Source organism: Melanostigma gelatinosum, assembly GCF_949748355.1.
Source record: "Melanostigma gelatinosum genome assembly, chromosome: 17".
NCBI classification, from domain to species: domain Eukaryota; kingdom Metazoa; phylum Chordata; class Actinopteri; order Perciformes; family Zoarcidae; genus Melanostigma; species Melanostigma gelatinosum.
Genome location: NC_136650.1, coordinates 1124975 through 1141795, shown reverse-complemented (window position 1 = coordinate 1141795; position 16821 = coordinate 1124975). Strand labels below are relative to the sequence as shown.

The window sequence follows — 16821 nt, the reverse complement described above, 5'->3', positions numbered from 1 at the left end:
GGGTATGCTTCAGGGCGGGGCTAACTCGTGGTTGATGAGTTTCTGCTCCAGTGTTGTCCGGTCTGGAAGTTGGCCCATGTTTTTGTCTTAGATTTCGCAGTGTGTTTTCACTTCATGAAAGTTAATTGTAGCATTTTGGTCACCTAAAAATGTTTCAGCGTTTGGTTGTACTTAGTTCCGCCCTCTCGTGTCACATCTGGTTGCAAAGATGGCGACGGCCAAAATGACAAATTCGAGGCTTCAAAACCATAGTCCACAATTGCAAGGTATCAGTTTCAATGCACTGAATCGTCACATGAAGGGGGAAATAAATCATATTTCATGGGTATTCTGACTTCTTGATGACTATACTATCACAATACTATCTATATAGACTATACTATCACTGTTTTTTAATTGTTTTTGAAATCTCCTTTTCTTTTGCCTTGTGTTTTGATGCTTTTAATGGTTTTATGTGAAGCACTTTGAATTACCTTGTTGTTGAAATGTGCTATACAAATAAACTTGCCTTGCCTTGCCTTATACTCTCAGGCTTCATGCAATGTGTCTTCATCAGTCTTGGAATTTGAGTGGAATTGTTGGTATTTTTCAAACTAAGCCAATTATCATATTATTCCAGGACCACTACTCACGGTAAGTATCATTGTAATGAGCTAAATGTGAGCGAGAGGAACGGAGATGCTGCTTGTAACACTAACCGCCTCCAGCTCAACAAACTGAAATGGAAAGCAGTTGTTCCTGTTCATGTGTTATTGATTGACCACAAGTAAAACATCTGACACTGTTTCTTACATCTTGTACAGTGAAAGAAACACCAGCTGTCAACCTCTGACACTTGAGTTTGACCATTTGGCCTTTGCTTAGCAGGTGGATGCCCAGTGACAGCTAAGCCGATGGCTGACCGATCCTGTGACCCCCCCTGCACCAAGCCTCGCTCGCTGTGCACAGAGGTGAGTTTAGGAGAGATGAGATCCACTCTTCAGCTTGTTGCTGCCCTGGATGTTATTCCCTGTGAAGCTGTTTGAGCAGGGATTGAGTGTAACTGGTAAATGGAGTTTGGCTTCTTGTGGCGTCTATCTTGGTGTTTTTTGGCACCTTTGGCTTCTCTTGCAGTCTCTCAGCATCTGTTGACGTCTCTGGACATCTCTTCACCTGTTGAGGTCTCTTAGTGCCTTCAGTCTCTTGGCATCTTTGCTTCTGACCATCTTTTGCTTCCCTGGTGTCTCTCAGGTGTATTGTATGAACTGTTAATGCCGAGACAGATCCAGCCCCTCTTGTGTGGCATCACACCTCCCACACACTATGGCGGGACAAAATATCAATACAGGAATGTACATTATTACTTCCTCTTGCATTACATTATCATCACATTATCATCACATTATCATTACATGATCATTACATTATCATCACATTATCATCACATGATCATTACATGATCATCACATGATCATCACATGATCATTACATTATCATCACATGATCATCACATGATCATTCCATTATCATTACATGATCATTACATTATCATTACTTTATCATTACATTATCATTACATTATCATCACATTATCATCACATTATCATCACATTATCATCACATGATCATTACATGATCATCACATTATCATTACATTATCATTGCATGATCATCACATGATCATTACATGGTCATTACATTATCATGACATGATCATGACATGATCATCACATTGTCATTATATTATCATTACATTATCATTACATGATCATCACATTATCATCACATTGTCATTATATTATCATTACATTATCATTACATGATCATCACATGATCATTACATGATCATTACATTATCATGACATGATCATGACATGGTCATTACATGGTCATTACATTGTCATCACGTTATCATTACATGATCATTACATGATCATCACATTGCCATCACATGATCATCACATGATCATCACATGATCATCACATGATCATCACATGATCATTACATGATCATTACATTATCATTACATGATCATTACATGATCATCACATTGCCATCACATGATCATCACATGATCATCACATGATCATCACATGATCATCACATTATCATCACATTATCATTACATGATCATTACATGATCATTACATTATCATTACATTATCATCACATTATCATCACATTATCATTACATTATCATTACTTTATCATTGCATTATCATTGCATTATCATTACATTATCATCACATTATCATCACATTATCATTACATGATCATTACATTATCATTACATGATCATTACATTATCATTACATTATCATCACATTATCATCACATTATCATTACATGATCATTACATTATCATTACATTATCATCACATTATCATTACATGATCATTACATTATCATTACATTATCATCACATTATCATTACATCATCATTACTTTATCATTACATTATCATCACATTATCATTGCCATAGATATTACTAGATATTACGCCATCAGACCTCTGGCCTCGCATTTCATTACTTGATCAGAATCATTTCCATTTTGTAACAAAGCAGGTTTAAGAAGCAGCACATCGTTATTTTCACTTTTAAACCCGAATGAAGGAGTTGTCAATTTAGATCAACACGGTTTTAGAGAGGCATCGCTGTTAATAATTCCTCTAAACATTTGAACCCCAGTACTGTTCTGCTTTCTGGCACGAATGATGGAATGATGGCACAAGTAGACATGGACCATAGTAGTCAGTGTGTGTGTGTGTGTGTGTGTCTGTGGATTAAAGAGGCACTGAGCTAATACTAGGCTCAGGCTATGCACTTTGCTGCAAATAGTTTCATCTCAAATTCTTTGAAACTGTATCGTGATACCGTTGTTATCATTATAGTACAGTACGGCATCATGAACGACCCTCTCATTTCCACCCCTACCACACACGAAACAACACATCACAACCTTGATCAAGTACATTTCTTCCCCAATGTTAACTTAATGTGACACCAGGAGGTCTTTTGTCTTTGGCCTACACTCAAACACTGAAGAGTCAGTTCCGTTAATCTGAACAAACATGTTTCTTTGCTTGCTTGCTCAGTAGCCTTCTGGAGACTTTAACAAAACAACCCATGTTGATTCTGGCATACACTACTAGCCAGAGTTAGCCTCGTCCTACTGCAACTGTTCCAGTGCAACACAGAAATGTCTATCCGACTTCTTTCCACCATGTTAGAAATAAATCAGCAGTTCAAAGCTCCGTGTCTATAGACGCACAATATGGCTGTGAGAAGGGGTGCTGAATGACGGATTGAGCCCCAGGCACCCTGTTGGGATGAAAGCATCTGGAGAGGAGGAAACAGAGAAGGAGTAGAAAAGAGAGGAAAAAATAGAAGACTGGAAATAGAATAATCGAACTCACTCGGTGTTGCCACCAGTTGTTAAGCTTCTCCCATTATCCTCTCTCAGCATACCCGGACTGAAGCGCTGCAGGTTAAAGAGCAGCTGCTAATGCTTTCTTCAGGCAATACATATCAGCAAAGCAGATACTCTCAGAAAACCTGCTTTCAAACTCAAACCAAGTGTGCTTCCCCTGAGTGTCACACCAGTTCACTCTGAAGTGGAATGCTTAGATTACACAGGAGGGTAATCTGATTTCGAAGGACTGGTAATAAGGTATTGGAGGAGTGAACCGTTTTTTTCAACCCTGTTTCGGCCGGCTGTGGCTGAGAGGAGTGGGTTGTCTTTAAAGCAGAAGATTGGCAGCTTGAACCCTGGCTCCTGCAGTCCATGTCGTTGTTTCATTGGACACTTATTAACCCTAAGTTGCATGGTAGCTCCTGCCATCCGTGTGCGAATGCGTGGATGACATGTAGTGTTAATGCGCTTTGAGTGCTCAGAAGACTAGAAAGGCGCTATAAAAGTACAGAGTACTTTTCATGAAGCACCATCATAAGGTCAAGCTTTTGTTTTATGACCAAATACCTGCAAGACTAATTGCATTTCCATCAGCTTCAGCTCACTTTGACATTAGCAAGTGGCCCAATATGTAGTGGCCAGATATATGCATGTATATTAATATTCATTAGGTAGAGAGACCTAATGGTGACCTTACACCAGTGAGCATACAAGACACTAGATGCTTCCAACTACGTTATCTCTGGTTCTGTACAGAACGTCAAACACCATCACACAGACTCAGAGTTCTGACTTTATTGAGTTTTAAAATGGGAGTCACAAGCACAAGCATTCATAGCTCAGTGGAAGTCAACAGGCTACTTGCAGCAGCGCTTACCTCCCGGTTGCACTTCGCACTACTTGTGACGGCAGCTGTTGAAAACATGAACAGAACATGTAGAAGTGTTGGTAAAAGCATTCAATACTTTTCATGTAAAGACTCATCTGTGTTTATTATCTCCGTAAGTTACTATTATAAACCACTGATAGTGGTTAACTAGTAAGCGTGTTCTGCTGACGCGGTCACTTGTTACACTGAGACACCTGCTGCTCTGGAACGGTCGGCGTCCTGTCGGAATTCTGTAGAACTTGAGAATATGGATTCTGACAACCGAACAAATGTCTCACTAAGCTGTGAGTCATATTGTTGTATACATCTGAGCTAATTGCTCATTTCAGACCATTCTATTCAGGCAGAGCTCCTGGATGGTTGCTTCGTAAAAATGTATGTAAATTAGGTTTCCCCAGCATACCACGAGGCACTTTACAGCACAGAAGATCATCGTGTTTGTTTTAGCGTGTGGTTGTACGATCTGGAGATGTGGTTGCTAGAAGGAAGCTGGGCTGGAGATATCTGGAGGAAGGGAGGATGCGTATCAATGCACATCACAGCAGCACCCTCCAGAGACTAAAGCCAGATATAAATGAAACCATTACACGTTGCTGAACCACACTGCTCCTCCTTTGTTTGCCACTAAGGATATATAAATCATCACTTCCTCATTTCCTAGTCAGTCTGCTGTTGGACCTACTGATTGCGCAGTGGGGACTTCTGGGGGCCGATTATCCCCCAGAGACTGTCGGGGAGCCGGGGACCCCCTGCAGGGTGATGAATAGAACCAGGCCGAGAGAGAGAGATGTGGAGGAGGGGTGGCTTCCCTGCACACACACACGCACACACACACACACACACCACCCTACACAATTAAACACACGCCCGTCTGACAAAACAGACAGCAGCAACAAACAGGACCACTGTCACTGAGATGATGTTATCATGAGATTGTGCAGATAGGTGCTCTATGGTTTGTTGAAGATGCTGTATGTGATTTCATTTAAACATTTAGACAAACAGCCAAACATTGTTTGCCCCCTTTCATAATACCAGTTCATCTGAGAGGGTAGTGTGATTCTAGTCCTTCCATAATATATTATATATATATATATATATATATATATATATATATATATATATAAATATATATATATATTGTTAGATCCTGGGATACTTCTGGCCCGATACGGGGCTACTTACTGACTCAGCTCTCTATTAAAAGATTGTCGAGCTGGTGTTCTTGCGAGGGAACTCTCCTGGCTCTTCTAACTGCCGTTACTCCCGACGTCTACCCTGCTTCCTCCGGTCTGAGCGCGCTCGGCCGAGAGACCAGTCCTGGCCCCGGGTGCTCCTACCAGTCGCGTCGGTTATGGCAGCTTCCCTCTTATGGATCCGTCCTCTTGGTAAATGCCAGGTTAGGTTTTAACGGCTAGGATCTCTTCTTTCTAAAACCGTAAGGGGTTGTTAAGTGGATTCGGTCTCTAGAACCTTTCAGAACTCAGTTATTAGACATACAATGGCTTTAACTTTTTACTGCCACGAGGAACTTTTTACTACCTGAGCAAATGAATGCACTTGAGAAATTGACTTTAAATGCAGATTAGATATTTATTGCAGGTTATATTTAGTTAGTTTGCAAGGGTTAAGCTACAGCTCACATAAAATGTCACTACACTTGATTTGTTGCTTTAATTTTCTTCTTCGATTATACTCAATTAGTTTTAGATGCCGAGACGGCTCGGTTGGAGCTGGATGTCCAATGGTGCGATGAAAAGGTTCTTTTGGAGTTGTTAGGAGCGAAGGTCCGGCCGGACCCTCGGTCCTCCCGCTCTGCAGCGGAGTCCGTTCAACAGTCCTCAAAACTCAGTACCAAGTCTTTCTAGGGCTGCTGCGTCTTCTCCGTTGTCCAGTTATTAAGAATCGAGCAGTGGGGAGAGGAAACCTCCGTCTTTAAATCTTATTGTCCACGAACAGCGGTCTTCTTTCCGTGAACAGAGACGAAGTCCTCAATACATCAGTTGCAATCGTCCGTATCTCCTCATCGGCGCACTTGGATGGCGCCCGTGTCGAAATCCCAGTGTATTGCCTGCAAACGTCTCCTTTTATCCATCATTTTGGGCTCTGTCGGCCCCCCCCTGTTCAATACATGATCTCATCTCCCCACCCACTGGAGAGGGCGTTGGGTCCTGAACATGTCCGGACAAGTCCAGGCTTTATCCTATATTATGCCTCTATGACTCATCTCTTGCGACAGTCTTTTCCTAACCCCACCCAATAACATCTGTTCCTACTTTTTGCCAACTCATCCTGACAAAACACTTTTATCGCAGCTCCGGTCACACAGAACATTTGTTAATCAGTTTTTACATTTGTTAAATCACTCTATGCATTAAACATTCGTTACATATTGATTAAACATTTCGTTATATAATTCATACACTTTATCTCTTGATTACACTTTATTCTGAGTATATGCTTTGTGCTTTTATATCCTGACTCTCCCTTGAATGTGCAAGCATGTTACCGAGGCAGCTCTGTGGGCTCAACTCTTCTTGACAATATATATATATATATATGTCAAAGGTGGCTGCAGAACCTTTAGGTTGCGGTGACTTTGTCCATGTCATCGTTTTAAACCTCCTTCTTGTGTCAGGCGGGAGTGTGTGGCTGTGAGGATGGCTACACTGAGGTGATGACGTCTGACGACCTGCTGGACCAGTGTACAGTCATCCCAGTGCTGGAGATCCCCACTGCAGGTGACAACAAGGCCGACGTCAAGACCATCCGAGGCTTCAACCCCACTCAGCCTGCAGCCAGCTCACCGGGCAGGGCCGGACGCACCTGGTTCCTGCAGCCCTTCGGCCCAGGTAACAGTCTGTCTGAGCAGCTGCTGTGGATGTCATGTTGGATGATGTGATTATCGTGAGATAGATGGATTCTACTGAGACAGCATACTGAGACAAATATCACTTAAAACTTGGACAACATTACAATGTATCCAAACTAGTGCACTTTGTGGAGGAGAGGTATGTGATGGCTGAGAACACAAAATGACTGCTTACTAAGCTATAAGAGGAGAGGTGGGAGGAGGGGTAAAGACAGGGGGTAGGACACGATGAATGAAGGAGGGGTACCGGTGGAAAAGAAGAAAAACAACGATCAATGATGAAGAGAGGAAAAAAGGAAATCAGGGAATGAAAGGGGAGAGGGGGAAGTAAAGGGGTAAAAGGGAAATAAACAAATAGGAAATGAATGAATGAATAAAGAAGCAAATCCAAGATAAAGACAAAAGAAAAGAACCATAAGAAGGAAAGGAAGAAGAGAGGGGGAGGATGGGAAGAGGAAGTAAGAAAAGAAGGCGGGCACAGGAAGTAGAGCTGAACGAATGGGAAGAGGAAAGAAAGGAAGAAACATATACCAGATGAAAAGAGAAGGAAAGACAAAGATATACAATCATCAGTTTATTATATAAAAGACAAACACAGACATTTACAGCTATAAGCTTCTCCAAATAGTTCTAATTTATCTCATCAAATAGTGCAAAGTGAAATAACTAGCAGCTCCTCCATATCTCTTCTCATTACCACATCATATGTATATGTGAAGGTGCTTCAGTATAATAACACATGCATCACTGTTACAGGCGTTATGTTTGGTTGATCTGTGTAGGCTTCTGTTACACTGATCATTCAGTTCTTCCCTCACTGAAGTGGAGCAGAAGATAAATGTGTATAACTCTGCTGCCCCCTTCAGCTCAAAGAAGGCAGTGACTGTGACAGGGGGCACCACGTGTCCCTGCAGCATTAACAGTGAGCATGTGTATCTGTCTAGATGGGAAGCTGAAGACCTGGGTGTATGGAGTAGCAGCAGGAGCGTTTGTTCTGCTCGTCTTCATAACCTCCATGACATACTTAGCATGGTAACGTATACCAGCACCTACATGTTATCACCGTCTGTCTCTACTGTTCCTATCGTCACACTTGTACTGCTCACGCCGTCATTCACCTCTATTCAGTGATGCAATGGAGATCATGATGATCTGCTTTATATATATAGATCTACCGATATATATATCTATAGATATATATAGTCCGGGGCTTAATCCCTGTATGGAGTGCAGCATCAGTCTGACATGTGAGCGTTTGGCTCTTTAAGGCCCATCAGGGATGAATATTTGAGTAAGCCAGAAAACTCTTCCTGCAGATAAAGATGTGTGGCCTTCATCACATCACTGCTTGTTTTTCCATTTTGTTTAATTTGACTTTGAGTTCCCTCATAATTTGTCCCTTCATTTCCTGCTTTTCTCTCTCCATCTCCACCCTCGTATACCTGCTCAGCTATTGTGGTTGTTGCCTTCGCTGCAAGTCGAGCTCCAAGTCCCCCTCAGACGGGGTTTACTGGACGGACCCAAACAGCCTCACGGTGCCTTACACCTGTCCCGCCTGTGAGAAACTAGAGCACGACGAGTTACAGCGAAACAGCCAACTCCAACAACAGCAGCAATATCCGGCACTGCTCCAACAGCCCCCACCATCCCAACAACCACAGCAGCAGGCACTGCCACCCTTTGAACCTCTCATTACTTAGTCAGGGCCCCACCTCACGCCTGACATTCATGTGTGCCCGGACACATTCTGTTCACTCATTTCAGTGGATCACTTCCTGGAGGTGAGTCCAGCCATCAAACACACCACAGAACTGCAAGGTTACAAACGTCATAGGTGGGCTCTTTTTTACGATTTTTATAATTTATAGAAGTTACCACTTCAATCTGAAATTACGTCTGGACCCAGGGGACACCTCTGAACAGTGAAGCCAGTGCAGAAGTGCCTTAAAATCTCTCTAGTGTCCACCAGGGGGCGACTCCTCTGCTGGTATAGAAGTCTATGAGAAAATGACTCTACTTCACCAGTCATACCACCGTAACCATGGCGTTAACAGAAACTCAAATGAGTTGGCTGTTCATTTTTTAATATAGTTCCTTTTCTTTCAGCATGTTTTTTGCCAGTCAACTTAGATATTCATTTTAACATGAAATATGGATGCACCTGGCATCTAACCTGGCTAGCGTTAGCTGGTAACGTGGTGTTTGCTGCGCTAATGGTACGTGGTTTTTTTCCCCATATCTAAAAGGCATGACCGACCCTAATCTGCCTCTGATTGGGTTACCCCGACGTTCAATCGCACTTCCTATGCCAAAGCCGAACCAATGCAACGGAGGCAACAAGTAGTCGCCAATCAGATACAGAGTAAAAGGCGGGTCATCATACCCAACCCCTCGTCCACACATGGTCACTTCTGCTTCCAAAAGAACAGGATGGCGATGGCCAAGACCCCAAACTCAAGGCCTCAAAGCGGTAGTCCACACCCAGTACGTGGGTGACGTAACAGTGGCTGCGTCCACTTACTTCTATATATTAAGTCTATGGTCTGGACCAATACATGTTTTGAAGAAATTGTTCAACACATTTGGAATTGCAGTTATTCCTCTTGAGAGGAGGAGATCAAGACCAATCCTTGGTCTGTGTTACAGAGCTGAAGTCTGTTACAGCTCAGACTGGAAGCAGGAAGCAGGAAGCCTGGCTTCGTCTGCACCAACAGCTCTAAAGCTCGTCCATTAACATGTATCTCATTTTGTGAAAGCTGAAATGTTTGGTGTAAGAAGTAGTTATTTGCTGGACCTATTTCCTGTTGAGCAGTGTATCCATCCACCAAGTCTCTGGCTGTAGTGCAGGGATCAGACAGTCAGTGAGCACAGCGTTTGGTTTTGGTGTCCGTACACGTGAAGGCTAAGCTATGCTAACAACATCCCGACTCCAGCGCTGCACTTTAGATTCGTATCTGTCAAATTTGAATATATTGAGTCTAAAAGTTGTGGAATGAACCAATTCGATATTTATTTAATTATTTATGTTTAGATAATTAATATATTTAAAACCCACTTGTGTTCGTAATCTTCCCAGGATGTTTAAACTCAAACCCAAATTTACAGAGTAAATATAGTGAGCACAAATGTAGCGTCCTAAAAGGAACACTTCACCCACACAGTCACCGTATTTAAATCAATTATTCACCCTTTGAATTCTTATAGGAACCTTTATTTTCTAGCCTCCACAGTGAACCGAGAATCCCAAAACAGAAAAGTCTTGATGGATTAAAAGTGGCTCTCACTGTTCAACGTTAAGAATACAAAGGGCTTCCCAAACTGAGCACGTGCCAATTTACAAGACATACATAATTGTAAAACTCCTCCTCTGCTGCCATCTTGTGGTCCCTTGTACACATTTCATGTAGACACTCAGTCATTCTCGTCCATTTCTATTTCCATCAGTTCAAGGGGATGAAACCATTTAGAAAAATACTGAAAAGAATACGGTACAAATGTTGCCAACACATACAGGCAGCCTGTAGACAGAGCTGGCCACAGTTCTCTACTCAACTGAATCCAACATTTTGAAACAAACTGAACTTACTAAGCTGAGCGTTTTGATGAGATGTGACACAATGACTTATTGATGTATGTTTGAACGTGATCACTCAGCATGAAGTACAAAGAACTGCCAGCGTCTACGACTCTTTAAACTGAACTCAACAACACAATCTCAATTAGCAAAGTGGTTTGTTGATTACATCTCCAGAATCAGAATCAGAATGTTGAACATACAAGGAATTTGACATGACGGGAGGTGCGTAACATTTAACAACAATCAACAATACAAAGTAGAAACAATTAAATGTACAGAAAATAAAAGATGAAGTGAAATATAAAATAAAGTAAAGTAGAGTGCACAAACGAACAGATAACAAGACAGATAACTGGACTAGACTCCAGCTCCTAGGGGTGGGAATCACCAGAGATCCCGCGATACGATATTATCACGACACTGTGATATTATCACGATACTGCGATATTGTCACGATACTGCGATATTGTCACGATACTGCGATTTTATCACGATACTTGGGTCATGATACGATATTATCACGATACTGTGATATTATCACGATACTGCGATATTATCACGATACTGCGATATTATCACGATACTTGGGTCATGATACGATATTATCACGATACTGTGATATTATCACGATGCTGCGATATTATCACGACACTGCGATATTATCACGATACTGCGATGTTATCACGATGCTGCGATATTATCACGATGCTGCGATATTATCACGATACTTGGGTCATGATACGATATTATCACGATACTGTGATATTATCATGATACTGCGATATTATCACGATACTGCGGTATTATCACGATACTGCGATATTATCGCAATACTGTGATATTCTGAGTATTGCGATAACATAGGCCCATATTGCAATTTATTACTTTTTTCAACTTCAAATGATGTCCCCAAAGGAAAACTGTGTCAACATGTTTTATCAAATCAGATAAAGTTTTCAGTCTGTTCATCTCACTTCAATCATTTTTATTGCAGCAGAATATGATTGTCAAGCAGACAGACTGACCAACAATGTCATAAATGTTGCATGAACCTGACAAACCGAACTGTTTGTATCACTACATCATCCAACTTAACTAAATGCAAACGTGTGGACTCAGTATATGAACTATAACTTATATAATTAGGATATAAGAGTTATATAACTCAGTATAACTTGTGATGCGTGGACGTCAAGGCAGAGAGGCAGTTATGCGCTGCACTCTCCCCATGAGCCGGCTACTGTTGGCAGATTTAACCCCGTTGTGAGGCCAGATGTCTCTATCTTTGTTTTGACCAACTTCCTACCAATCATGCTGGCCCGGCACCTCTGCTGACCTCACCAGAAAATAACTCAGCACCATCTAGTGGACTGAAAAAGTAATTGATTCGATTTTTCTTGTAATTTTATTTATTATTATTATTTTTTAATAGTTTATATAATAAAAGATCGATACTTGGCGTCCGAGTATCGATACAATATCGCCACGCAAAATATCTCGAGACTATGCTGTATTGATTTTTCCCCCACCCCTACCAGCTCCCACAACCCTGAACTGCATGAGTCGTGTAGACTCTGATAATACTCATGCTTCGTCCCAACTCGTCAAACACGAGGCTTGGTCAGTGGCCCTATGCCTCAAACGATGACGCGCCAGGTTCCTCTACAGTTGTTCAGTTTGGCGTGCATACAGTCTTTTTTTCAAAATAAACTTACAGATTTGGTTTACTTAGTTTTTAGGTTAATTTAGGCAACAAAACGACTTGATTAGGTTCAGGAAAAGATGGCGGCTGTGGTTACAATAACTATTGTGTGCCTGTTCCCTTACGTCACTGGGGTTAGTTAAGTATATTTACATAACAAAAGTCTGGTGAATGACGTCAGCGTTGACTTCACACAGCACATAACTAGTCTGCTGGGTGAAAGTCCTGTGTTTGTTCACTCATTACATCCAGTCACCTGACTTCCTCAGCTGTCCCTGCACATCCCGGCTGACAATTACTTGGGTTATAAACGCATTATGGAGCATTACTTTCTGTAGGTATGAGTTCATAAGAGCAGCCATTGTTTTCTCCCGGAAACAAAAGCAGACGTAGTACAAAGTTGTTATGTGAGAACAATTGTTCTCTAACCCCATTCAAGTAGTGATTGTGCCTTCCGAGCCTCAACCATAATGTAGGCAGACCATAACACTGGCATAACTGTCATAACAACAAACATCATTTCCCCGACACCAGAATGATAATGTGCTGAGCCAGAGGATACAGTGCTGTGAAGATCTACTCAAGACACTACGCGAGACAATCTTTAGTGAAATGAATAGAATTCACAACTCAAAGTTCACACACTTGTTGTGAACGGTTGAAACAGAGCTGCAGGTGAATGGTCGGGATCACATCATCTAAACCTGTTGTTTGTTTGCTCTGTAGCAAAAAGCCAAAGAAGCCACAGCGACGGCAGATGAACAACAGACTGAAGCCGCTGACTCTGGCCTACGACGGAGACGCCGACATGTAGAAGTCTTCCTGCCGACCACAGTCACCTCCAGACATTCGTCCTACTGCAGGACACACAGGGCTGTTATGGACACCCTTGATGTCAGGGCTGCTATGGACACCCTTGATGTCAGGGCTGCCGCTGGGCGTTGTTCGTCCTTCACCCTGGGAAGATGATTCTGACAGAAAGAGAAACCTCAAAGTTCAACAACCAGAATCCATGTCCATCAGCAAGCCTTGATGTTGCCCTCCTCTTTTTTTCTAATTTCCATTTTGATCCTTTGTTTCACAAGAGCCTTCATGAATTTTGTATCTTCTTCTGAAATTTTGCCTTTGCTTCTCTGCCATCCACTACTGCCGGTAACATCCAAACTACGCTCATCGGAGAGGGTCGCCCCAAAACAAAGATTTTGCTCTAAAAGCTCAAATCTCCACCTGTGCTTTTGTTGGCTTGTCACAGCTGAGTGGAATCATCTGCCATCGAACATGTAGCCTGGGTCCATCTCGCAAGGAAAGCAAACCGGAGAAGAAAAGCGTAGTGGTTCCAGAGCATCATCTCTTCTGCCTGCCTCTCCTTCCTCCGTTTGCAGGCATCATCTTGCACTATATTAGTGCTGCATGATATGTACTTATGTCTAGCTTCGCCATAGGAAACTGCCTCTCTCAATACAAGATGGTGTACAGTCTTGTGCTAGAAATGTAAAAAAGTAGACTTTTTTTGCAAACGGAACTCACGTTTGTTAATATTTTTCTTCTATTACCTCTTCTGTGTGATACGATGGGACTCAATGTAAATCGGACTTTTTCGGTGGTCTCGATTTGACCTTTCTAGTATGTACAGCTACATTACAAACTCTGCCTGACGAGTGTTTGACTGTGGCTTAAGATCATGATCTTTTACTTTTGTAAATTCTTGATTATTGACATTTCTGTCACCAACTCAGACTGCAGAAGATACATAGAAACCCCTTCCACCATAAAACCCATGGTTTCTCAAACCAACGAGTTCATACGATCGATCGCTGGACCGCGTTTAAACCTCCCCGCTCCTCATGGCTCCAGTCTCCTCCTCGCTGCATCTCTCTGCCTCAATCTATTTCCACGTTCTCTCTGTCGTGTGTGTGTGTTTGTAGTTTAGACATGATTAATGAGGATGACAACACATACTTTCTAAGGGTGTTTTTTCCGCATATCGTCTTTTTTAAACAAACCAAACTCTGTCTTTTGAAAGTGGCCCAAAGAGAGGACCAACAAAGAAGGGACTCAGTTCTTTTTGCATTCAAATTGTCCGTTGCTTCTCTTTCTGGTCCACTTTACTCCTCTGGAGCTCAGACCTCACTGTTGACGTCCTTGTTCTTGTTTTGTTTTTCACTTTGTCATGCGGTTCTAATGAAATGAGTTCATGACGCCCATCCACGGCTCTGTGGTGTATTGGCCAACAGAGAATTCATCTCTTTCAGTGAACACTTGAATGCTTCGGGCTACCGCACAATCGCTTCAGGCTGTCCCCCGTTTGTGCAATCAATGCAATTGTATCTGTGTTTTATCATCACTTACTTCGTAAATATTTGTCAAACACACATTCATATGGAGCGTGTAGAGGATGGAACCGATCACCAAGCTGGCATTGTTTTGAAGCGGAGGCTGCTGGTCACAAAATGTACAAGCAGTGCCAATCGCACCTTGTTTATCGAAAACTATTTCATAATTTCATTAGAATCAAATACAGAGGAGGTGGTTTGCACTGAGTGTGTTAGCAGGGCTGAAAGTGACCAAGTGTGTAAACACCCGACCAGTCATGCTGCTGCACGTGGTTGCATGCACGGAAGGTGACTGAGCAGCCGAATGCTTGGGAAGTGATGCCTGCAGCCTGTGGAGAACCACGGTATGGATAATGCTGCTACAGTGCTACTGTTGGCCAAATGGTACCACATGTATCATGTTCACATTATATCTACACATGCTAACCAATGTGGTTGCAATAGCACAAAGCGTTCAGGAAATATGACTTTCTTTGTAGTATAATCTCTGCTCCCAGCATGTGAGCAAACTGAGGACCAGCTACAACAGACATTTTCAATAATCTAAAAAAGTAACTTCTTCCTGTTTGGCCCAGAGATGTTCTGTACCATTGTATCTGGCAACAGTGCACACGTTGTGTGAGTTGTGAAAAATTGCAGAAAATCTTGACGCAAACGAGTAGGGGTGTAACGGTTCACAAAACTCACGGTTGGGTTGGGTACGATACAGTGGAGCCACGGTTCGGTACGTTTCGGTACAGTAGAAAACTATAAATGCCAGAGAAATGTACTTGATTTTATAATATATTTATTCATTAAAACTAACATCATGAAGTTATTCTTTGACTTTGAACAATGATGAACTATACCTGAGTGAACGTGGCTCTTCATCTCCCATTTAGTGGTCAGGTGATGTGTTACAGTCAGGTGATGTGTGTTACAGTCAGGTAGCTTTGTGTAACCCTCGACGTCCAGGCACCCGCTGTCAGAGCAGCAGCGGGCGACTCGGACATTTGATTGGATTTGATTAAACGCTTCGGGGAGAGCTTGAAGCGTGTGTGCTGCTCCAGGTTTTCGATTTAGTTCCACTCACTGCCACACTGGGGTGATGTCTGTGTTGATGAGTTAACATCTTTGAGGTATTCACACTGATGTAGACACACTCGTGTAGCAAATGCAACATAGTGTTGTTTTTTTATCCACTGCTCTCTCGCCATCGCCCTCATAGTTCACAGAGACACCAACGTGGCTCCAAACACCAGACCTGCAGGCCGTTGGAGGGTCTTCTAGTTCTGGTCTATAGCCATACTGCAGCGAGCTAGCTTCATGTAGCCGCTACACTGTAGCGTGTCTCACAGCGCAGAAGTGCTGACTGGATTAGAATGTTTTTCTTTGGTGGTGGGCGTGTCAGAGAGCACGCTGTCCGTTACATCATGTGGGTTGCCAGTTTGAGAACAGTGGCTCCACCGAAAATATAATATTTCCCACAATTTAAGCTTCTGCCTTTTCCAAATGCACTAGTAGTATTATACTATTACTATTATTATATTATACAAGTATTATTAAAACGTATTGTTCGGTTCGTCATGCGTACCGAACCGTGAGCCTCGTACCGAACGGTTCAATACGAAGAGGCGTATTGTTACACCCCTACAAACGAGTGACTTACAGTTCAACAGTAAAAGGCCAAAACGTAAAGTTTGTTTTTATAGCGCCACCATCTGGCCAAAGCGCACATTCGACACTGCACCCCTTTGAGTCCCCAGTAATACACACAAGGTTGTGTGAGATATGATGAGGACACACACACACAGATTTACACACTCTTGCTTTATAGTTCGATTTGGAGGACTGACCCATGTATCCCAATATGTTTTGTGGGTCACAGATTTCTTTTAATGGAGCAATTCACTGATCCATGTCAACTTGTAATGTCAGGAAATAAAACACGATCCCATCGTGTTTTCCGGGTATTTAGCTTTTTAAATAATGGAAGCAGAAAGGAATCCACTGTTTGTTCTTGTTAGCAGCCTGGACACAGTGTTCATCACAGGGTATAAATATCACTTCCCATT

General features: G+C 42.3%; 1 protein-coding gene across 1 annotated transcript in view; it reads left to right on the top strand.

Moving 5' to 3' along the window:
* thsd7aa (thrombospondin, type I, domain containing 7Aa) overlaps positions 1 to 13248 on the top strand; it is a gene marked incomplete at both ends in the record, with an annotated part of 241311 nt that extends 228063 nt beyond the window's left edge. Inside the window, 4 exons of the mRNA XM_079288528.1 lie at positions 868 to 950; positions 6922 to 7135; positions 8100 to 8187; positions 13161 to 13248. Of these exons, the coding sequence (XP_079144654.1) occupies positions 868 to 950; positions 6922 to 7135; positions 8100 to 8187; positions 13161 to 13248 (473 nt within the window). The remainder of the gene's footprint in view (positions 1 to 867; positions 951 to 6921; positions 7136 to 8099; positions 8188 to 13160) is intronic.
* Positions 13249 to 16821: the final 3573 nt, after the last annotated feature.